The sequence below is a fragment of the Bacillus rossius genome (genome assembly GCF_032445375.1).
Source record: "Bacillus rossius redtenbacheri isolate Brsri chromosome 4 unlocalized genomic scaffold, Brsri_v3 Brsri_v3_scf4_1, whole genome shotgun sequence".
NCBI classification, from domain to species: Eukaryota; Metazoa; Arthropoda; class Insecta; order Phasmatodea; family Bacillidae; genus Bacillus; species Bacillus rossius.
In genome coordinates, this window is record NW_026962010.1 from 232805 (window position 1) to 256915 (window position 24111).

The 24111-nt window shown below is 37.8% G+C and overlaps 1 protein-coding gene across 1 annotated transcript in view; it reads left to right on the plus strand.

The window, feature by feature from the left end:
• LOC134541705 (serine/threonine-protein kinase NLK) overlaps window positions 1–22579 on the plus strand; it is an 82027-nt gene extending 59448 nt beyond the window's left edge. Inside the window, 7 exon segments of the mRNA XM_063385351.1 lie at window positions 2287–2372; window positions 7395–7604; window positions 11822–12010; window positions 13390–13591; window positions 20770–20863; window positions 22011–22039; window positions 22042–22579. Coding sequence (XP_063241421.1) covers window positions 2287–2372; window positions 7395–7604; window positions 11822–12010; window positions 13390–13591; window positions 20770–20863; window positions 22011–22039; window positions 22042–22082 — 851 coding nt within the window. The 3' untranslated portion in view covers window positions 22083–22579.
• Window positions 22580–24111: the final 1532 nt, after the last annotated feature.

Genomic DNA, 24111 nt, shown 5'->3' on the forward strand with positions numbered 1-24111 from the left:
CCCGTTTTATCTTTTCCTCTTTATCTTTATCTCTTTCTTTCTTGCCGGCGCCGAGCGATGACATCGGGTGGAAGCCATAGTGACTAGTGTTTCTGCTGTTTTTACGAGATATCTGCGAAGGTATTTATGCCACTTTGGGGTCCGCTTGCACTCGGAAAATCTTAACTGTGAAACGGGAATGATAAACCGCGATTCCCCCTCCCCCCTCCCCAATTCACTCTCCCAGGGAATCCTACAAAATTACGCCCCCCGAATTACCTTGTTCCTCTGCGTGTCTGCCTGTCTGCCTCCGCTGTCTCGCTCACAACTTGAGTTGCGCGGTCAGAAACTCGCAGTTTGATAACCTGCAAAGTTTTTCTTTTGGATTTTTCCTTACTGTAGCCATCAGCACGTTACTCCACGGAGCGCTACTCACTGACTACGGTAAATTTTAAGGCTTCTTGACCGTACGGTTTCAAAATAATCGAAGGCAGTTAAAATAATTTCTGGTAACCTTTGCAGAACTGTGAAGTACGTTGAGGAAAACGGACGTGTTTGTGTTTATTACGGCTAAATAGAACATAATTTTGGAGAAGAACAAATGTTACTTTGTAGTATTGTCATTAGCCCATTAGCGTCCCACCTAGGTGATGAGGGTTCGATTCTCTTGAGGATTGGGAAGGGGCAAAAAAAAAGGGGGGGGGGGGGTAATTAAACCGGGATTTTTGGGGAGCGAGAAACTGGTGGACGCTGCAATGAGTTCGTTCCTACCACCAAGTGTATTCTTTCACCGCTGCGTTCACCTCGAAATGTGGAAGAGACTAAACCGCAATTCAGTCATCCGTACATTAATGAATTCGTTAATGCGTTGTGCGTGTTCGGGCACGCCTGTGACTGCGCTTCCCGGGAACCTGGACTGCCACGACAGCCGGGCGTTTCGCCCCGCGAGCAGTGGCGCCATCTGTACCCGCCCCGTCCATCTGTCGTATTCATATACTGTTTAAATACTGGCCCCATAGGGACTCTGGCAATATTAATGTGAGCCATCAATGCTTGGGATATAGCGGAGTTTCACAGGTAAGTTGCTAATTAATATTTAATATTCTCGTGCGTATGACTACTGGCTCGAGGTACCTGTTCTTTTGTTTTACTTGTGTTGCGTTGTTTATTTGTAATTGATGAACCGTGAGTGTAGAAATTCAATACGCCTGTAGTGAAAGTCTTGTTAATCAATACAATAATTTTCAAATTGATGGAAAAAAAATCCGTGACACAGTGACTGTGATCGGTATCAAAGTGCTCAAGAGTCCTGTTAAATTAAGCCTCAGTTAAATACCAAACAAATATTATTTTTTTTTGGGATACAGGTATGGAAATAAACTAACTTGGGAAAGATGTTTATCCCTTAAAATTATACGTAATTTTTGCAATATATATTGCGTTTTAACTGCTGAGAATAAATCTAGTTAACGTTTGAATTTGTGTGTATTATCACTTTTTTTTATATAAAAAAGAGATGATTCCTTTGCCCTTTGGCTGTGCAGTGCTGGCTGATGAAGTTAGACGCAATTGGTTGTCACTTATGCAATTCTCAACAGAGGGCGCCAATGATTACCGCATAGCTAATTCGTAGCAGGTAATTAAAGGGTTGTAGCGGTAATAATTATTGTAAATATTTGTTCGTCGAAATAAAATACCAATTTTGAAGATTTAAATTATTTTATTAGACTTCATGTGTTTTCGTTTATTTTTACAAATTTATGTGGACCTTCAATTGATATGGTAAAAATCTATTCACTTAGATTTTTTATCCCTGTCTAATTCTGTTTCCTTGTCATATACCTTGTTTCATTTGTGGTCTTTACGGAGCGAGGTGACTGGTTAAGACCTAAAAATATGGATGGAAAGGAATATTATCAATATTATTTTTTAAACCTATTCGGTTATTTGATCTTTGGTGTATAAATAATAAGTGTTAGGACTGTTGCTAGGACTGGACTCTCATTCCAAAAGAGCATGCCATCTGATTCCCCAATATCCGTGGTTGTGTACACGAGTGTTAACCTTCTTCAATGGCCCTGCAACTTTTCCTCGCAACTGTGTAGTAGTATTCATGCTGCGGTGTCTACGCCAAATTTTACACGGGAAAAAACTTAATGAAACCATCTTTATACTAGTCTCGACTTTGTAATAATTCTGCAGCTGTTAACACTTGATACCAACCTTTAAATTATTATTAATCGTAGGAATTACTTTTCAAATATATAATTTTCGGTAGGTTTCAAGTTCAATTACGTTGTGTTGCAGGTTTGAAGTATCTGCATTCGGCACGGATCTTGCACAGAGACATTAAGCCAGGAAATTTACTGGTTAACAGCAACTGTGTACTGAAGGTAAGTTGAGTCGCACTTTATGTATATGTGTGTTTTTTTTATTATTTCTTCAGACTGTGAAGAACGTACCTGCAATTTTTATAGTGGTAATATTGCCGTGTTTTCTCGGGGCCAAGATTAGATGCGTATGTGCTCCTCCGTTATCCACGTCAGGATAGCATGCAAAGTAACTTATGTCGCTGTTCGTGACGTTTTTACCAGTTTTATTCAAGTCTACGCTGATTAACCTGTTTTTTTTTCTGCCTGTAGACTTTCTTCTGACTTAACTCGTGGCTTATCTTGATAACCTTTTCGTCTGCTGCTAACTGAGGGTATTCAAATGTTTTACGTGAAGATAACTGGAAACAAAGGAACAGAGATAGAGGATGGCAACTGTTTTTTACCATATAATTTTTGTTGCAATGTTATAGAATACAATAACTTTTTAACACATAATTAAGTAGCTAAGTAATAAAGTACTGGCATGCATAATTAAATTTAAAATCCTGCATTTCAGGATGGGGAAGTGTCCTCCTAATCTTTGAGGTTATCTAAGTCCTGGTGGTTAGACCTAATAGTTGCCCGCTAGTTGGTACTCAGAATGACAATGTACATCTTAGTTGACATTTTTGACGTGCCTCTTTCCGTCCCATGTGCATTGCAATAGCAAATATTAAACCGTAGATAAACAAAATAAAACCACCTTAATGACTATTTAGCCATGAAGATATATGGAGTGGGCGTATGTTCTAAAGTTGAATTCAACTGGTTAGCAATTGGATAGCAAAACAAATCGTAGGTGTATAAATAAGGCTTATTTGCTAGGAAGAAACATTAAAATGTCTTTACGAAGTATTATAAAAACAAACATTTTAACAACTCATATACAAGGAATTAGCTTTAAACTTCACTTAAACCAAAGATTTTTTTTTTTTTTTTGCTATGCAGATAGGCAAGGGAGGTGAAGGGTCGTTCTCATTTTGTAAAAGATTGCAAACAGCAACTCCCTTACCACTTACCGCCATGTATATCAAGCATCGGCTCCTAACCTCAATTATTATTCACAATAAACTTCCATTTTAATAGGTTTTTCTCTCTAACATACTTAAATTATGTTAAAAGAAAATGGTGGCACTAAATGTTAACATTATTTCATACTTATTATAGTTAAATTACATCGCTAACCTTCCATGCACTTCATACCACCAACTGATACACACGTGGAATATATAACGTAGACTGGTGGGCTGGTTACTCATCAGTAGTCTTGAGTTTAACGAAAAATTGCGTTTTAGTACTCAGATGAAGCTTCCTTCTGCGGCAATTTCCACGGCCTTCTTGGTTTACCGTGTCTTAAATCGAAAAACCTTTGTTTGTTCATTATCGGCCCGCTGGTAGGAATCTTGCAACCTGTTGCTTCTTGAAAGAGAAGTCATGTGTCTACGCCACTGCCTCAGTTTTCGAGTGAAGAAGGGAAGTGAATGAAAAACACAACACTGAACAGTATCAGTATTTATTCTTCGGAACTGTGGACTGGCTTGATGTATAAAAACATTTGTGAGATGCATAGTTGGCTAACAACGGTGGTTTTAGAACTAATTAGGGAGGTACTATCTGCAAAATTATTTCTGTTTTGAGATCTGTATTCAGGGACGGAGTCATGCCCGAGGCGACTGTAAGAGAAAAATTCTTTTCCCATCACTCAGGCTTGCGAACAAAGCTCGGTAGAGTAACACCAAGCCTCGCACCGCTTCTTGTGATTTATTTTGGATGTGACAACAGTGAGGCCTCCTCTCCCCCCCCCCCCTCCCTCCCACATTCCTCATTACGAATGTTTTTTTTTGTACGCGGGAGCCCTGAAGCAGTCCTAATTCCCCTCCTCGCGTCTAGAGTCGGTTCAATAAAAGAAGTCAAACAGCTGACATGTTGACGTTAATAAGCGTGTAAAGTGTAGTAATTAGCGAAGGAAAGGTATAGTTGCCAAGAGTGGATTTTTTTTGTAATGTTGTCCAGTCTAGTGATGTATGTCAGTAGATTTGTTCTAAACAGCCAAGAGCAAATGAAACCCTTCGGTATAGCGGGAGTGTTGATTGCATGCAGCTGTGGTCGTATTTGGATCTCTCACGTGGTTGTCGTTGGCGGGACGAGATGGCTCAGAAGGCTAAGAGTCGCTCAAGCGTGTGTGTGAAGCGACCAGCATCGTCGAGAGAACTAATAGCCCCCGCCCCATTACAAACTGTACAATTTTTCAAACCCCAACAATTAATAAAAAAAAATCTAAATTTTAAACTTTACGTTAGTTAAACTGTGAACGTGATCCCCGCATATCGCATAACCTGTAAGGTTTCCAATGTATTTTATTACTAATAGATCTGTGATAGTAAAATACTATCAGGTTAAACACGCGCATTAATAATAATATTTCGAAACTCAACCGGCTGTAAACCCCCCTCCCCCTTACCCCTTATTGGTGCTCGTTCCCCGGACTATTGGATTTACATTTTGAAAATATCTATGCCCAGAGGTTTCTGGAAGAAAACAGGAGCGCAATATTTTCAGTTTCACTTAATCTGGAGACGCCTGAAGGCGCAAAACTAAAGATGGGAACTGATATTTTCAATTGAAATAAACTTCAAATAAAAGTTAACTGTTGATGAAGTCTTAAACTAGCCGTGATCCGAAACATGATCCAATTTAACTATTGGTCGGGCATTGAAGACGGGCGTGTCTACAGAGGTCTTGACGTAACAACACGAAACGTTAACACGTTTCCAAGCTTGGTCAGTACACTCTAAATTCGTGTTCCATTATCTACGGGGTGATAACAGCTAGACAAACACAAATCACCGTGCAATATACGCTCGGAGCTCAACCGGTAAAGCGCTAAAGGGCGTTAATTGCTATGTTATGAAATTATGAGGATCAAGACACGGATGGAATGACAGGAAAAAAAACTCTAGCGCGTCTGGCTTTCCGCCTTCATTACGCAAGCGGGCTCCGTTTGGCTGAGATGTTGGTGTTATCACCGAAAGGTTCTCGCATTTGAAACGCGTCTTGTAAAAAAAATCTCCCGGTAAAATCTTTGTGCTTCCCTTGTATTACCGTCCGCAAGCCCGAACTTGTAATGTATGTCGACCTTCACTTGATTCCAGTTCGCGTCTATCTCGTTGGAGATCCACGGCACAAATTACAAGCATATTTTACTGACCTAACTAAAAACTAAGTGTGTTTTTTAGAAAGGTTTCGGGTTAGGGAGGAAGCTAAGTGCGCCTGGGGCCAAAGCATATACGCCCAGTCATGCTGGGGATTAACCATGCAGGGAGAGGGCGGTAATTGGCCAGCCATGGCAGCTGTTACTCCCCTACCTTGGACCTAGAATAAAATTTTGTTAATTTGGACCCAGTTAAAACCTGCGTAAACATATGGAAAACAACGGGGTGCAATTTGCATGCATTAATAGTGGAGATGTGAACTGCGCGTTGATATGTTTGATGGAAAGAGCCCTCTAGCGCTTCACGAGTTGATTTCTGAGTATACAATTGTACGGTAACTTGTGCTTGGTAATTTTTGCGTTCTATCTCCTCCTGACGTAAGTACCATGAATTAAAAGGATACGAATTTATTTATTTTATGATGTGTACACGTTTTAGCTCTCAGTACAGGGCATTTGGTAGGAGTAATTTTTAACGTGACAACGTCTAATAAATCGATGAACGCCGGCTGCACGCACGAAAAAGGATGACTCATTGTCCCGTTACGCTCATTGTACGCTTGCGCCGCATCTATCTCTCTTCCACTCGATTGGAACAACCATCCATTTGACTTTTTCGAGGCACATTAAACTTGAAACACTCCCATTCGTTTCCTACTTTTCCTATCATCGTCCTATCCGTAACAGAATAATACAGATTGGAAGAAGTTAAATAGCAAACATGTATAAAAGTTATAGTTAAAATAATCTGTTCATTAAAGTATAAACATATTTGAATTAATGAGTGCAAATAAAAGTAAATTTATCAGTTAAATTGTACATTTCATTTCACTCCTTCGTATCCATACAAAATAGTGATAATTAAATAAAAATTATTCAATTTTATTCATAAGAGTATGCAATCATTTCATCAATGTTTTGTTATGACGTTGTCACGTTAAACTATCGTCCGTAAACCGACTTTACAGACAACCAATTTTTTTTAATGGAACGGAAACGTGTAACCGCGGTGCCGAAGTCGTCAAGATGTGTAGCAACATAGACCCGTATTTAGTTACTTTCTTAAACATTGAGGGCGCGGTGTCGCCTCTTAAGCGCAAGGCTGTGATCTGACGCGCAGTCTTCTCGCGTCCACTGGACCAATGTGAAATTCGAGCGGTGATCGTAACATTACATAGCATACAAATGAAGGTAAGAAGCTTTCAAGAATCTTTAATGGTTGTTTTAGGCCTTAAGATTACTCTTGACAGCACGCCTTTTAGCCGTTTTAACTGTTCTAAAAGAACAGTTTAAAAACTTAAATCAGGAAGCAGAAGTACCTACATTTCGGCCCTCAGCGAATTCTTAAATGTTTTTCGTAAACAGAAGCCGTTCGGATATCTTGAGTAGTTTTGATTTTCCTGAAGCTCTGCGCGCCGCGTGTGTGCCCGGGCAGACGGCACTCTTAAACTATGGCCCCCACATTCGAGTACGGGCCCTGGACCCAGGATCGGAGGGACCCCCCCTCCCCTCCCCCAATTTTACAGTCACGTGCTGCGTTATAATGGAATGGTTATTTCTTAATTACACTTTTTTAGAATGTTATTCAACTTTAAAATACATGGTATAATTATGGTTACTAAGTCCAAATTAAGCTTTATTTATAAAAAAAATTATTTTACTTTAAAATAACCACAGCGAGTATGTATAGTTATTTCACACACTGAGATGAAAATAAACGGGGCTGGGTCCAGGGGTGCACGCAGCGGTTCACACAGCCCCACGCTTGTGGGGGCCATGCATCAAACTGTTGTAATGTCGTATCGGAACTGGGAGCGGTGATGTGGTTGCAGATCTGCGACTTCGGGCTGGCCAGGGTGGAGGAGCCGGACCAGGCCAAGCACATGACGCAGGAGGTGGTGACGCAGTACTACCGCGCGCCGGAGATCCTGATGGGCGCCCGCCACTACTCGGCGGCCGTCGACGTCTGGAGCGTGGGCTGCATCTTCGGCGAGCTGCTGGGGCGGCGGATCCTGTTCCTGGCCAGCAGCCCCGTGCAGCAGGTCAGCTCCCCTCCTTCCCTCCTTCCCTCCTTCCCTCCTTCCCCTGGTGTCTTTAGGCACGTGGCGAAGGAAACAATCGGGTGCGTGTACTTAGGTACGCGCGTGAGAAGTTATAGCCTACTTCTTTGGCATCATTAAAAGATAGTTTTTAATTGCATGCAAAAATAGTGCGTGGAGTCCCTCCGCGCGGAAGAAGTGAAACTTCGTAATGTGGAAATGAAAATAGGAAGGGGTAGATATTGATTTTTAGTGAAATCATATTGTATCAAATCAAACTAAAAAAAAAATAAAGGAAATAAATTTGTAACGATTCATAGATTGATTTTCAGAGAGAGAGAGAGAGAGAGAGAGAGAGAGAGAGACCTATTGAATGTCTATAAAACTAACTAAATATTTTATGAGAGCAGATTTTCATGAAATAAATCATGAAATCGTTCAACGATAAAAGCTGTTTATTTAATTAAGCAGACGGGTTCACCCCAAGGAGAAAATTGACGCGGCGAGACCTCGTGGACATAGAGAAATGACACACACTCACTATTTATGTGTCTATGAAACATAATTTTTTTTCTCCAATTTAAATTGTAATATACAAAAAAGGTATTGAAAATTGAAACAAATATTACGACACTACAAACTGTCAGGATCTTTATTTTTTTTCTTACTCTCTACTTAGTTCCTTACAATAGCATTCACTCTCGCTCTCTCTCTTTCTATTCCCCTTCCCCAGGAGCGTTAAACGTTTAACGCAACCTTGTTGGAAGTCGCATTAGAAGTATAACTTCAAAAAAGGGACGAGAATGAATTTTTACAATGCTCACGCAGAATGCAAGAATATTTGACAGGATGGAAAAAAGGCTACGCACAAATAACATTTTTATATGTGCTTTTGAATAATATACTTTAGTGTTTATAAACGTTGCCCAAGTGTATTTATAAAATTGAGGTTATGTTCCTGTGTGTATAATTTATTTGCATTATCAATTTTAACATTATTAAAAAAATAATTGCTATTAATAAATTAGGATAAACTTCATATTTATTGATTTTCATATTTAAATAAAATTCATCTTGATTATTTTACTATATTAAATAGATAACTTTATACACATGTTTACATTGTTACTGCCGTAGACTTCGCAATGCTGCGTCGACCGTAAAGGTGGATGTGCGAGGAGAGTGGAAATGATAAAGGTGAGGGATGATGGGTAAGCGGAGTGGGCAGCTGTTCTGAAGGTCGCCTGCTGCGAGGCGCTCGTGTCAAGCATATCTGTTGTCCTGGCGGCGGTGTTGTCCTGGCGGCGGTGTTTTCCTGGCGGCGGTGTTGTGCTGACGCTAGCAAACATCACTACCTGGCCTCCCGCTCCCGGTGGCCTTGTGAACTGTTTCCTCGTCGCTACGGTCTCGCTGGCCACGGCTTTCCCTAACGTCTAGATATTGATCTTACTAATAACCGGCTAACGTCTAGATATTGATCTTACTAATATCCGGCTAACGTCTAGATATTGATCTTACTAATAACCGGCTAACGTCTAGATATTGATCTTACTAATATCCGGCTAACGTCTAGATATTGATCTTACTAATAACCGGCTAACGTCTAGATATTGATCTTACTAATATCCGGCTAACGTCTAGATATTGATCTTACTAATATCCGGCTAACGTCTAGATATTGATCTTACTAATAACCGGCTAACGTCTAGATATTGATCTTACTTATATCCGGCTAACGTCTAGATATTGATCTTACTAATAACCGGCTAACGTCTAGATATTGATCTTACTAATATCCGGCTAACGTCTAGATATTGATCTTACTAATAACCGGCTAACGTCTAGATATTGATCTTACTAATATCCGGCTAACGTCTAGATATTGATCTTACTAATAACCGGCTAACGTCTAGATATTGATCTTACTAATATCCGGCTAACGTCTAGATATTGATCTTACTAATATCCGGCTAACGTCTAGATATTGATCTTACTAATATCCGGCTAACGTCTAGATATTGATCTTACTAATATCCGGCTAACGTCTAGATATTGATCTTACTAATAACCGGCTAACGTCTAGATATTGATCTTACTAATATCCGGCTAACGTCTAGATATTGATCTTACTAATATCCGGCTAACGTCTAGATATTGATCTTACTAATAACCGGCTAACGTCTAGATATCAATCTTATTAATAACCGTTTGAAAAAAAATAAGCATTCCCCGGGTATTTGATATTAAGTAAAGTATCTATAACTAGCTGCAGTACCCAGCGTTGCCCGGGCTGAACACAGGGTGAAGGGGAACTGTTTAGAGATCAGATGTAGTTAGTAATTGTCTTCTTAATTTGAATGTCAAGTGTGCAAGATAATTTATATCAATTTCAGATCCCGACAGACGCTGTTCTGCCAGTTTATAGTTATTTACCTGGTCTGTATGTAATCTAGACTCTATAAAGCAATATAGAAAAAAAAAACTGAAAAATAAGGTATTACTAATATTGAAAAGATTCCATTATCTAGCTAATGCTCGGCATGCATTGCAATGCCTCATTCAGTTTTGTTTTGTAATATGTTTGAAGTAGTTACACATATACAAATAATCTATCCATGTCTCTAAATATATATTTATCTCTATCTACATCTATAGTCCTATATATCTATGTATCTCTCTATCTGTATTTATATCTTTATATCTACATATATACCTCACACTATCTCTATGTATTCTATATGAGGATACTGATTGCTTCGTTGTTAATATCACACGGGTGTTTTTTACTTGTATGGGAAAATTAAGAATGATAAGGCATCTAGTGCATGGTAACAATGTTAATAGGCAATAGGAAATAAACTTCTAGCGCCTGCGGCATTGTCAACACACACTTCGTACGTGTACTGCATGTTGTATCTAACCCCCTCCAACGCATTTTATTCTAAATTGGACTTTTAGTAAGGATCCCTAATGTTATTGATAATATCATATAGCCTATATCCTTCCTCGATAAATGTACTATCCAACAGTGAAAGAATTTTTCAAATCGGACCAGTGGTTCCTGAGATTACCGCGTTCAAACAAACAAACAAACTCTTCAGCTTTATAATATTAGTATAGATTTTTAGGGCCGTGTCAGTATTAATATTGAATAATTAGTATTTATTTAAAAATTTTAAATTGTTTGAATTTATACTTTACCAACCATATTTATAATAACACTCCAGTCTTTTTATTACATATTTTAATTAAATATTATTTGCATTTAGAATTAAAATTAGCTTTTAATGACGCCAAGTAAGTGTGGCTCCATCATATGTACACGCACTTATTTTTTTTAGCATTTCATGGGGTGGGGGCAAATTCCTCACCTCCCCCTCCCCTTTTGTATACCCTTGAATATTTGTTTAATAGCATGGAAGGAAATTGTTTGAAATAATGATAAAACTGTCATCATGAAGTGAGTATGATCAAACATAAATGTCAACACGTTTGCAAGATACTGGCATAAAAACCTTATTATAATAAATAATAAGAGTAGAATAATTTTCCTATCCAGTTGGGAAAGAGGAAGGGGGATCAATCTCATTCTGACTTCTTTCATTAACACTGAAACACCCACTCCTTGAATTCTTACCTCCTTTGTTGTTGTTTTTTTACCTTTGTTTTAGCTATGGAGCCAGGTGGTGCAGTAATGTTATAAGACTCGAGGGTGCAACAACAGGGGGGGTTTAAAGGTATTAAGCCCCCCCCCTCCCCCCTCTGAAACCTTGAAGTGGGGAAAACGGGGGCAAAGAAAGTGCTGTGTAATCAATTTTTTAGATAATAAAACTGCTTAAATAGCACCATTTTCCACCTTGAAATACAAATTTTCCCAGGCGAGGACCCCCGGACCCCCGCTTCAATAGGGGGGAATCAATGATTCTTTATAAAAAGGTATATTGCCCCCCCTTCCCCCATTTTTTGGAAATTTAGTTGTTGCGCCCCTGATAAGACTGGATACCTACTGTAATTTATATTTTTTTTTTATTGGTTAGATTTTATATATTTATTAATGTATTTCAGTTTAGATTTTTACTTTCTAAAAAAAAAATTAGATTAAAATTGATTATAAAAATGAGAGTAACTTGTCCAGTACTATTCTGGAATGGTGACTGGTGGGAAGGAAGACAGCGTGCTGATGTGTTGTGTGATTGTGTTGTGCCGTGCCGTGCGCGCAGCTGGAGCTGATCACGGAGCTGCTGGGCACGCCCTCCCTCGAGGACATGCGACACGCCTGCGAGGGCGCGCGCAGCCACATGCTGCGCCGGGCGCCCAAACCCCCGTCGCTCACCGCGCTCTACACGCTCTCCTCGCAGGCCACGCACGAGGCCGTGCACTTGCTGTGCCAGATGCTGGTCTTCGACCCCGTGAGTCTCCCTCTCTCTCGCCCTCTTCCGCGTGCTTCCGTCTTCATACTTTCAAGGCTCCCTATATACTACTTATTTCGGCAGCCTCCCTTTCCCCAAACCTCATCCCACATTCTTGACTACTCTTCTTGCATTGTAAGTGAAAACCTACAGTATTTTTGGCCATTATTTTTGTAAATTCAGCTCTTAAACTTGATATTTTCATCTATGAGGTTTTGGTCAGTGGTGTATAAAAGAAGGCAATGGAAGTGGTTGCATTTATTTAATATAAAAAAGCAGTGGCCATGATGGTTAAGAGGTAAGATCACACTCCTCCCACCTAGTTCACTTGTCTGTAAAGAGTTTGATGTCAACGACACATTAAGCCCTAATTAATAGACACTAAGGATGGGCCAGTCAAATCCTCCAATCATTGAATACCATTAAATCCTTAGTATTCGAAGGATTCAATATTCGAGGAAAATGATTCAAAGGAAATTATAAAAGAAAATAAAGTAAACTTCTGAAATTTACTAAGCAAATTTCTTTCTTCATATCTGTCATTTTACCATTTCCTAGGATATTGTACTTTTAACATGTACCTAATTATAAAAACTAAAATATGTATTGATTTTGGAAACAATTTGTGAAACTACCTTTGAAGGGTAGAAAGTTTCAATGCCAAAGTTTATATTTTTAATTTATTGTATATTATATTATTTTTGAACTTAGACAACTAGGCTCAGATTTGAGGGGTATATTAGAGGTACTCGCCGAGATTTGAATTCCAGATTCAAATTCAACAAAATCAGTATCCGACCCATCACTAATATAGACCCAAAAAATTTGTGGATTCATTTGGTGTTTGGCTAAAATTCACGATCCTGTGTATTCTCTACACACGCATGCGTTCCTATTCGCTGCTAATTTATTTCTCAATGGGTCTGTGCAATTCAGTCACTTGACTGCTAGCTTTTAGTTGACGGGTCCACAGTTGGTAGAGGGGAGTGTACATGCAATTATGATCCACTCATCAAATAAACGCTGATGCGTACATGGTTGCAGTCTTATCTTGCTACCAAAAGAAGCTTCAGAACGTCCATGCCAGGGGCTAAGCCAGGGGTGTGTGTGTGTGTGTGTGTGGGGGGGGGGGGTTAGGGGTTCAAACCCCCCCACCCCCCTTTAGCACCAAATCTTTAATTAATTTCTTATTAAAAAACTCAAACAAATTTCATATTAAAATTAATAAAAAAATTTACCATTACAATATTTAAATTTAAGAACCGAAAACTGGTAAAATAGCACTATTTTACACGTTAAAAATCCAAATTTTCCCGGGGGAGGACCCCCGGACACCGTGTCGGTCAGTGTGTTGATGGGAAGTGCGGTGTGACCTGCAGGACAAGAGAATCACGGTGGTGGACGCGCTGGCACACCCCTACCTGGACGAGGGCCGCCTCAGATACCACTCCTGCATGTGCAAGTGCTGCTACACCATGTCCGGGGGCATGCGGCAGTACACGGGCGACTTCGAGCCGGTGGCGCCCCACGGCTTCGACGACCTCTGGGAGAAGAAGCTCACCTCCGTGCAGCAGGTCAAAGGTGAGCGGCGTGGAGCGTGTTCGGGTGCCCTCCTTTCTGAACATACCTGGTCTATGATTCCTGCACTGGGGGAAGACTGATTTACTGATTTAAAAACAATTTGAAGGCCATACGCTGGCCAAAAATATCATACTTGTTGTATGTCATTTAGTGTTTCCATCTCTTAATTGACTGCAGCGGTCGCCTCGTGCCAAGGGTCCAATTCCCAAGCAGGTCAAAACCCTGGATTTTTTTTTGTGAGTGGGGAAACATGACGAAAGTTTCAATGCGCTGGTGGTTTGTCTTGGGGTTACTCCTGTTTCCCCCCCGCTTGTTAGTTCCACATCTCTGCTGCTCTGTTCTCGTCTCGACACCCCCTCGTCTCTTCTTACGTCCCCCGTGTGGACGAGACGTTAAGCTCGAATTAATTTATTCATTCAAGTCATTAATCCTATTTTAAAAAAGGGGGGTTGTCTGTAAAGTTGGTTTACGGACGATAATTTTACGTGATATCGTCATGAGAAAAATTTGATGAAAAATTGCATACTTTTTAATTTCCAAATATTATTTACAATTTTTTGCAAATTTAATTTAAATAATTTGTTTAAATATAATCACGAACAATTAGTTTTAGAAATAAACTGAAATCAAATCAATATCAATAAATTGTTAATTTTAAATGATGAAATTGGACAAATAAATCAAATTTTTAAAATTGCTGCTTTTAAAAAGCCCGCCTTAACCTGTTTGATATTATAGAAGATTTTCTCGCACGGTATTTGGCCGGTTCAACTTGTCATTTTAGACGCATTGCTATGACATGTGTGAGGTTAAACCTTAAATTTTAATTTCAACATTAATAGCTACGCACGATCATTTTTTTAATTGAATACTAAATAAAAGCTTTTTATAAAATCGTTTATATGAGATAATAATTTTTTAGTTAAAATTGTAACATAACCTATTATTACTGCACTCGCCGATTGATGCTACTTTTTTTTTAATAATCAGAGAACAAATATATGATATTATACCGCTTATGAAATTCTTAAAATGCAAGAATTAATTATCTTTTTTGTCACAATTGTTGTTGTAATAAACAGTGGAAACCACAATAACTTTTCACTTCATTTTGTAAACAGTTGACAAAACAGTTCACGTGTAGGTTGTGTGCTGCCGCTGTCTCTCTTCTACTCGGACGCATCGGCCGATGGAGTGGAAGAGAGATAAATGTGTCACAAGCCGAATGCTTAGGCCGATCGTGCCTCTCTATTGCTTGTTCCGTGCTCTCGCTTGCACGCTCGGCTCAGGTGGAACGTGACAATGAGTCATGCTTTTTCGTGCGTGCAGCCGGCGTTCATCGATTTATAAGACGTTATCACGTCCAAAAAATTGGTTTTGCAGGGGAGTGGAAGGGTTGTAAACCACTTAGAATGACTTATTTATTGTATGTATAAGTTAATTTCAACATCAAAATAATATGATTAAATACATATTTTTACGTAGTTGGTATTAGTGTAGTCAACGGAACGTAATATCTGTTCGTGGGTAAAATCTGTAATATATTTAAAAAAACTATAAACTCGCCCCGGCTTCACACAAATGTGATCTACTAATGTGATATCTTGTATGATATTAATTACCCTATGCAAAATGATTTTCTATGATTCTCTGATTTTGGTTTTCCTTAAGTTTTTTTTTGCATTGATTCCAGATCTGCAATATGTTTTTTTCCTGTCATGTACAGTTTTTTTTTTTTTTTTTTTTTTTTTGCCAATTGAGGAAACTCGTTTTTTATCCAAACATAAATTTTACAAAGGAAATTTTCATTGCGAAGGGAAAATTTTATTTTGGTAAGAGGAAATAGTTGGCAACACTTGTTACACCCAGCTGACTTTAGAAGGGAAACAGTATATATTGTTTATATGCTGTAGGGTGAGGTTATATTTGAGAAATGAGTTCCCGTAAGTGTTTAATTAACCCAAACGTGTTCTGTTATATTTGTGGTAGTTATGTAACTACTAAGCAAAGAGAAGACATCAGTAGTTATGCCTACTTTGGCATAAAGCTTGGTGATCAAGACAAAAGAAAAACTGGGTACCGTACAAGGTATGTCGTACATGTGTCTAGGGACTGAGACTGTGGAAAAATGGTGCAAACAAATCAATGCCCTTTGCAATTCCAATAGTTTGGAGGGAGCCACATCATCATATTAACGACTGTTATTTCTGTATGGTTAACGTTCAAGGTCATAATGCAAAAACTAAGAGGGACATAGAATATCTGAACATTACTTCGGCCGTACGACCAGTTATACATTGTGTATCTCTTCCTATCTCAGTTCCGCGTCCTGTTCACGAAAATGTGCTACAGGAGAGCAGTTCAGAAAATTAATGTGATAATGCTGATGATTACAAGTCTGAAGAAAATTCTTTGCCAAAATTATTCACTCAGAATGAACTTAATGATTTATCTCGTGACTTAAATCTGACAAACGATGCTGCTCAATTGCTTGGATTAAGATTGAAATCAAAAAATCTCCTACTGCCTGGAGTTTCATTCTCTTGGTTTAGGACTCGAGAGAAGGAATTAATAAAATTCTTTAAAGGAGAAGACACTCTGGTTTATTATTTTGATATTGAGGGTTTATTGAATTTCTTTAACGTCATTTACAATTCAAGTGAGTGGAGGTTATTTATAGTCGTCCAAAAGTAGTCTTAAAGGTGTAATTTTTCATAATTTAAATTTTTTTGGTTAATTGTCCATTGTGCATTCAGTGCATCTTAAGGAAACATGAAAATCTCAGAAAGTTCTGCTAAAATGCGTGAACTATGAAAAACATTCTTGGGACAATTTGCGGTGATTTTAAAGTTGTTGGTATGCTACTTGGTCTACAATCTGGCTACACAGATATTTGTGAATGGAACAGCAGAGCCAAAGACAAACACTGGAAGCAGACAGACTGGCCCGAAAGAAAAACCCTACAACCCAGTTCACAGAACATAATAAATGTACCACTTGTTCAACAAAGCAAGGTACTATTACCTCCTCTTCACATTAAACTTGGATTAATTAAGCAGTTCACTTAAGCACTTCCAAAAGAAGGTGACTGCTTCCAGTATTTGGTAACAAAATTTACGAAAATATCTTATGTGAAACTGAAAGGAGAGGAGTTCTTTGTGGGACTGCAGATCAGAAAATTTATGAAAGACAGTAAAAAAAAGGTCTGGGTTTCTTTTAAATAAGTTGTGGCCAACTTTTTAGGTAACAAAACATCCAGAGTACAAAAGAATGGTTAAAGAAATGTTGGAGGATTTCCTGAAATTGGGATGTAACATGGTGTGAAATTTCACTTCTTACATTCACATATTGATTTTTTTCCCTGCGAATCTGGGCGATGTCAGTGAAGAACAAGGAGAATGTTTTCACCAGGACATAAAGGACATGGAAAAGAGATACATACCAGGGAAGGTGGGATGTAAAGATGATGGCGGACTACTGCTTCATTCTTAAGAGATGGCACTGCTGAAGGAAGACAATTGAGGAAGAAGTTTCAACCCACGTCAGACAGATCTTGAAGTGAAATCAGTGAAGACGATGAATTAAATTTTCTGATACCGTTGTTTTCGTAATGGTCATAGAATTTTAAAGTGATTATAATATATTGTTATAATATATTGTCCACTGTAATGCAAGTGCATTGCAATTTCATACTGGGTTATAAAATACACAACTTTTAAATTAAACTCAAATAAATTGTTCACTGTCCAAAAATTTAATTTAATTAGGGGGTTATATTTACCACTGTTCTGAACAAGCATTTTGGTATGCTAAATAGCGCACAACTTCGTTAATAGTTCATTTATAATTAAGATTGTAGCAAATAATTTAGATAATGTAAATGAATTATTAAAAATGAAACCTTTCAAAAATATTACGTTACAAGAGAGAAAATTGGTGAAAACTAACTTAATTTTAAGATTTCAGCAATTTTCTCTCTTGCAACGTAACATTTTTAATGGTTTTAATAATTCATTTACATTGTTATCTAAATTATGTGCCACAATTTCTTTATAAAAAGAAGTATTAAAGAAGTTATGCGCAATTTAGCATTCAAAAATGCTTGTTCAGGCTATGGGTGTCTTACTGCCCCTTCAATAAAACTCAAACTTTAATTGTATAAAAACCTTGCGTGATACAGGAAAAGTAAAATCATATTTGACATCAGCATAAAAAATACTTCTAAAATCACATTACAATCTCAAAACATCGTTCCAAAACTGTTTGAATGTCGCATAGTGTTATTTAAATTACGTGGTTTATTTAGAACAATTTTCGATCTATATTTATTGCCTGGTACAAATAATGTTTTTAATTGGATGAGGATTAATACTATGTCAATCGGAATTGCTTTGTAAGTCTCGCTACCTAAGTAAACCATAATTATTTTGATGCGAGTAATTTTTAAATATGTGTTTTATTCTAAGATATTCATTTAAATGGTATGGGGTAAGGTCAGATTTGATCTAAATTAAATTCCTAAGGTAACTTAACATTTTTAATTTGATGAAGATTAATTTTATGTTGGTCAAAATAACTTCACAAATAACTCATTATTTTTTAACCAATTTTCAAAGATAAAAATTGTTTCTGTCGGTCATCCTTAGGATATAGACATTTGCTACCACTGACTTTTCTGTAGGCCTTTTTAAGACCTACATTAATTTGATTCATCAGTCATGTATAAGTCACCGTAAACTACGTAAGCACCCTAAAAGTGTCTTTTTATTATATTATACGTTCAAACCTTCTGGAATAAATTCTTTAAATGATGGTGAAAACTGTATGAAAATCCATTGTGTAGTTTAGAAGTAAGCGAACAGACAGATGTGGATAGCGAATTTATGAAACTATCAAACATTTCTACTACACCCATTCGCCTGTTCCCCTGTACGATGTACTTGTACAACTTGAGAAATATCCTTGGCTTGCATTAAATACGTAACTATTTTCTTCAGGTAAATATGGAGCATATTCCAAGAATATTTTGCAAAAATTTCCACATGCCAAAATGCCATTTCAACCAAACAAATAAATTATTGCAGTAAGATTGTTGGTACACACACAAATAATACACCAAATTATAATATTTTAATATTTATAATACATGTATACATATTGTTGTTAATATATATTTAAAATAAACTAAGGTTTATTTTTAAGGTTAGCATTGTAAACATAATAAATTTTCATATTCAGTCACACATGCAATTTGGTATTTGTAATATTGTTACTATAATTTAAAACCTTGACTTCATAAAAGTTCTGTAATTAAAATGTTACCAGTACTGACTTGATGTAGGCTTTTGGACATACGCCATTGCTTAGCACATGTATGTCTGCAGAAGAAAACTACAAAAAAACACAAATGACAAAAAACACAAATTTAGAAAAAAATTGCTGTTGTCAGGATTTAACGCCACACAATATTCCACAACAGGAATATGGTCAACAAACAAGGAAAAAACAAAGAAAAATGGACTAACAGAATGAAAAAACCCCCACAAATGATGACAGCACAAAAATTCCGAACCCAAAAAAATTCAACACAACAGTTGAAACGAGACAAAAAACACAGCAAAATATGGCGACAGTCGCACCTGTGTTTCCGTACCATGTGCGTCTCTGCCTGAGGACGGGAGCAGATAGCAGTTCCCGAAACGTCGCTTGTTTCTGTTTTAGAAAACTGTTGTGTTCATTTGGTCGTGTTTTTTGTCTCGTTTTGACTGTTGTGCTGAATTTTTTGGGTTCAATATTTTTTGTGCTGTCATCATTTGTGGGGGTTTTTTCGTTTCTCTTTTTGCTTTTTGTGTTTTTGGAAAACTATTGTGTTTGTTTCGTCTTTTCGTTTTGCTGTGTTTTTTGTCTCGTTTCAACTGTTGTGTTGAATTTTTTTTGGGTTCGGAATTTTTGTGCTGTCATCATTTGTGGGGGTTTATTCGTTCTGTTAGTCCATTTTTCTTTGTTTTTTCCTTGTTTGTTGACCATATTCCTGTTGTGGAATATTGTGTGGCGTTAAATCCTGACAACAGCAATTTTTTCTTAATTTGTTTTTTGTCATTTGTGTTTTTTTGTAGTTTTCTTCTGCAGAGATACATGTGCTAAGCAATGGCGTATGTCCAAAAGCCTACATCAAGTCATGCACTCCCATTGCACAAATCTTTCAAAGATAATAAATTACCGGTACTGATAATCCAGGCAATACTATGGTCTATGAGAATAACTACTGAAAAAATAATAACCATGTCTTACTATTTCTTGTGTACCCCTTTTTGTGCCAAGTTGTATGTAGTACTATATACTATTAAAATAATTAGATCATGTAGTAAATCCATATTTTTAATATTTCATAATTTTTTAATTACCCTCCTATGAAAATGTACAGTTATTTTGATATGCACTTCTAAAGCCTGTTTTTAAATATATTCTTGCAACTTTACATTTTATTTTGTTGATAATTGTCAGTAATGGTTGGTATCTTGGGGATGCATCTTTTTTTATGTATTCCAACCACTGCACGCATGAGAATCCCGTCTTTTTATTTCCACCAGAAAGTACAAGATCAGTAGTTGTAAACAGATTTGTTACACATATCTTGTCTTAATGTATTGTAAATATTAATGGCCTTGGGGGTTGTTATTCAACCCAAGGTCTAGAAAAAATATTTAGAACCATGCAGTGGAACCTTTTTGAGTTAATGTTGAACAGCTTATTTGCTAATGGCAGCTGATGCACCATTGAGCTTATAAAATCTCAAGTCCATTTGTATGTCTGAGTTTTAATACAGTAAGTTTTTGATATAACAATAAAACAATTATAAATATGTTCTGTGTAAAAATACTAATTTACATTAAAAATATTTAAATAAATAGTTTGTCTGTTGGGGTGCTGGTAGTTAACAGGCCCACGTGGCTTTGTTTAGATCAGCTATATTTGACAGTTCTGTCTATAGGTCGCAAACCAATGATGGCCTCGTATGCAGAACACAAATCAGTCTGGGGTGTATCATGTATGTAGTGCATGGTTCAACCAGCCCCATCTGTGTTCTTGGAGAGGGAAAACTATCGCCCCGGGTTTGCTCCACTATTCCAGGGGTTGCACTGTGCTCACGTGGGTCTGTGTGTGTTGTGTGGTTGCAGAGGAAATGCACAAGTTCATCGCAGAGCAACTGAACACGAGTAGGGTGCCGTTGTGCATTAACCCTCAGTCTGCAGCTTTCAAGAGCTTTGCCAGGTAAGGCTGCAGGCCGGGCAGGCGGGAAGAGAAGATGCAAAGACGCGACCTTGTGTGGGGGACTACACTTCTCTCGCTTCTCTTCTCTTCGACCCCGATCCCCTGGGTACAGTCCCTGCCTTCTTCTACTCGGCACGGGCCGTGCAGTCAACCCTCGCCTCTGCTCCCGTCGCCGCGCGGGCTCAAGACGACTCGGATATCCGGTCCGTGGGATGCAGAACGGGTGGTAGCCCTTGCTCGCCGACGGAGGGACTGCGACGAGTTTTTTAAAACATTCCTTTGTTTGGTGTAACTGGGATGTTTGTGTGTTCTCTTGCAGTAATTTTAGTTTTTAATAGAACGATACATTCCCGATGCTGCGTGTGCCAGACTGACGGTAAAGGAATCTTTGGATGCCGGACGCGTGAAGAAACGGATAAACGTTGTAGTGTCCGTCGAGAGAGATGTTGGATTTATTTTTAGTTGTCTTTATCATCAGGTGTCTGGGAAATAAAGTAACTGTTTACTGTGGCCTGGTTTGGATTAACAACAAAAATAACCCTTGTCTGAGATGGAAGGAGATGGTGCTGGTGCAAGTTGGAATGTGCATGCTTGCATAATAGAGGTTTGCTTGCCGCTTGCTCGAGTGCACTCTAACCTAGAAGCTTGGTGAAGGCATAACTGCAATAGCTGTTTGCTCCGCTTGTCCGTCGAAGCCATAATGTCGAGTGAAACTCTGACTGGAACAAGTTTTCCAGCTTCTCGTCGTGACCTACGTAATTTCTTGGGTACTGTTTTGAATGGAGAGCAGTGAATTTTTGAGTAAAGTCTCAAAATTGGACAGTGGTTTGTAGGCTAGCACAGCATATTTGTCAACCAAACTACACGCGAGCATAAAAACTACCCAGTGGAGCTACATCAGAGTGTTTTGCAAACAGTTTGGACCGACAGTAGTGAAGATGATTAACTTTCTCCGTGGCAAGAATTTTATCATATGTTTCCTCAGTAGTTTTGTAAGCTAATGAGGGTTGACTGCACAGTTCACTGTTACGTTAGTCTTTGGATTATTTTACTCTTTCAATCCTCCTCTTTGATGCGTGGCTTATGGACAGTATTGACAGCTAGTCTTCGCCAGTAGATTAACTCTGAGTTTCTGTTCTGTTTTTAGCTCGACGGTTGCTCACCCATCCGAACTGCCTCCCTCGCCCCACCAGTGGGAGTGACGCCACTCCTACTCTAGTTTGCAATTGTGAAACTGTGCGGCCAACCTATCACGGCTTGGCCGCGGGAACGAACCGAAACTTTGGCCGGAGTTTTCACTCTTCATTGGGTTGCCAAGCATTCAGAGGAGTGGTGCAGCGCGACTAACTTGTTCTGGCCTCTTCCTCCCTCGGGACTCACTGCTTGGACTGTGTATAACACTGTGGAACTGCATGTGTATGCGCATGTGTGCATCTGTGTGCATGTGTGTTTGCGTTTCGGGATGCGTGCCACGCCATCTGAATGTGTATCTAGACACCATTATGGAGACCAATTCTACAAAGTGCCACTTCACGTTAAATAACTTCATTCCCCAGCCGAAGGAGTTCAAAAAATAATATGCTCTTATGCTTGTAAATTACCACAGAAATATGTACATCGATAGAATACAAGAAAAGTGAACTATTTAGACTGTGAAAATTGACTGTTGAAATGTGTATTTTATGTAAATAAACTTATGCCCAAAATTGTAGAAAATAATTGTTTGGACTGCAGTGTATGATGTGTTTGCGCTTTGTTGGATCATTTGAGTAAAGACTTGTATCGATTTAGGTGAAAAAATGTGCATGTATTTAACTCCTTCACGTCAAATTGCTTGGCAAAGACAAATATCACCCTATTGTGATTTTAGAAAGGCTGATGTAAAAGATGTGCAATGTTTGTACACAATTTTACTGTGAGAATGTGTGTCTGCAATGTGAATGTGTATTTTCTGGATACGTACCTTCATAAAAAAGCAATTTATATTTTGAAGGCAATGGATGTAGTTAAACTTACATATTTTGCATGTTTATCTAGGTAAAGGTGGGATGATTTTTGTGAGTTATGACCATTGTTCTGTGTGTCTAGATATTTGCATGTCTTGTTTTAATTTTGAAAATTTTTTAATTTCTAACATTTTCTCTTGTACAGTAATTTGACTGTTTAACTATTTTATATGAAACTTTTTTAAATTTAATATTTTGCAATTTTAAAATTAAACTTTTTTTGCATGAAAAAGTCATGATTGAAACATTTGAATTAAAATGATTTGTGACTCTTTTTTTTTTTAAAGTAGGCTACATACATTATTTTGTTTGGAAATCTCTCCGACTGTTTGTCGGAAATTCTGGAAGTTATCCTTTTGCAGCATAATAATGATGTTACCATTGAACTTATATATACATATTTAATAAATGATGTTTTGAGACTGCCACTTATAATTGGTTTTTAGAAGACTCTGCACTTATTATGGCTTGTGATTTCGGATAATGTTTTTGTAGAATTTTTTTTTTATTTTGGACCTAATTTGCGGTGATACATGCCAATGTCTAATATATGGTAGGAAATCAATTGCATATTACGAAAGCTATATTGCTGCCAGTAAAGTCTTAATGTGGTATCTTGAATTTCCAGCGATCTCATAACTATTGTAGTCAGTTATATTATGTGTATGTGTGTGTTATTAATGTTATTTTAACCACTAATGCAGTTATTTAAATGTTTCCTATTTGCATAGTTGAGTACAATATTTTTGTGTGTGTTGTGTATATACACATAACATTATTCTCATAATATAGGATGGTATAATTCTGGTCAGTGGTAGTTGTGGACTTTGACTCCTCCTCACCAAAGCGCAGCAGTTTGGCATTCATTTTATGATTTCAGTTTACATCCGCAAGTTTTTAATGCAACAGTTACATTGTATTTCACTGTAGGAACAATCATTTGAATAAAGTGTTTTATAATTGACTTGGTGCATTAAACATTGCTCGTGGTTACTGAGTCCGCACAAATTTGTGTTGGTAGAAATACTTGTTTATTTCTCTTATGTTGTAGGTTTTGTTATAATTCATGCCTATTAATTTCTTAATTTTCCAGAGTTAACAACCCAATCAGCTTAGTTGTGAAACACCCTTTCATTTCTAATGAACCCTCTTAGCTGTCCATAATTTTTTTTTAGTGTCTTATCTGTTTATGAGTATGATGTAATATAGAACGTACTTGCATCAATCCTGACTTCACAAGTT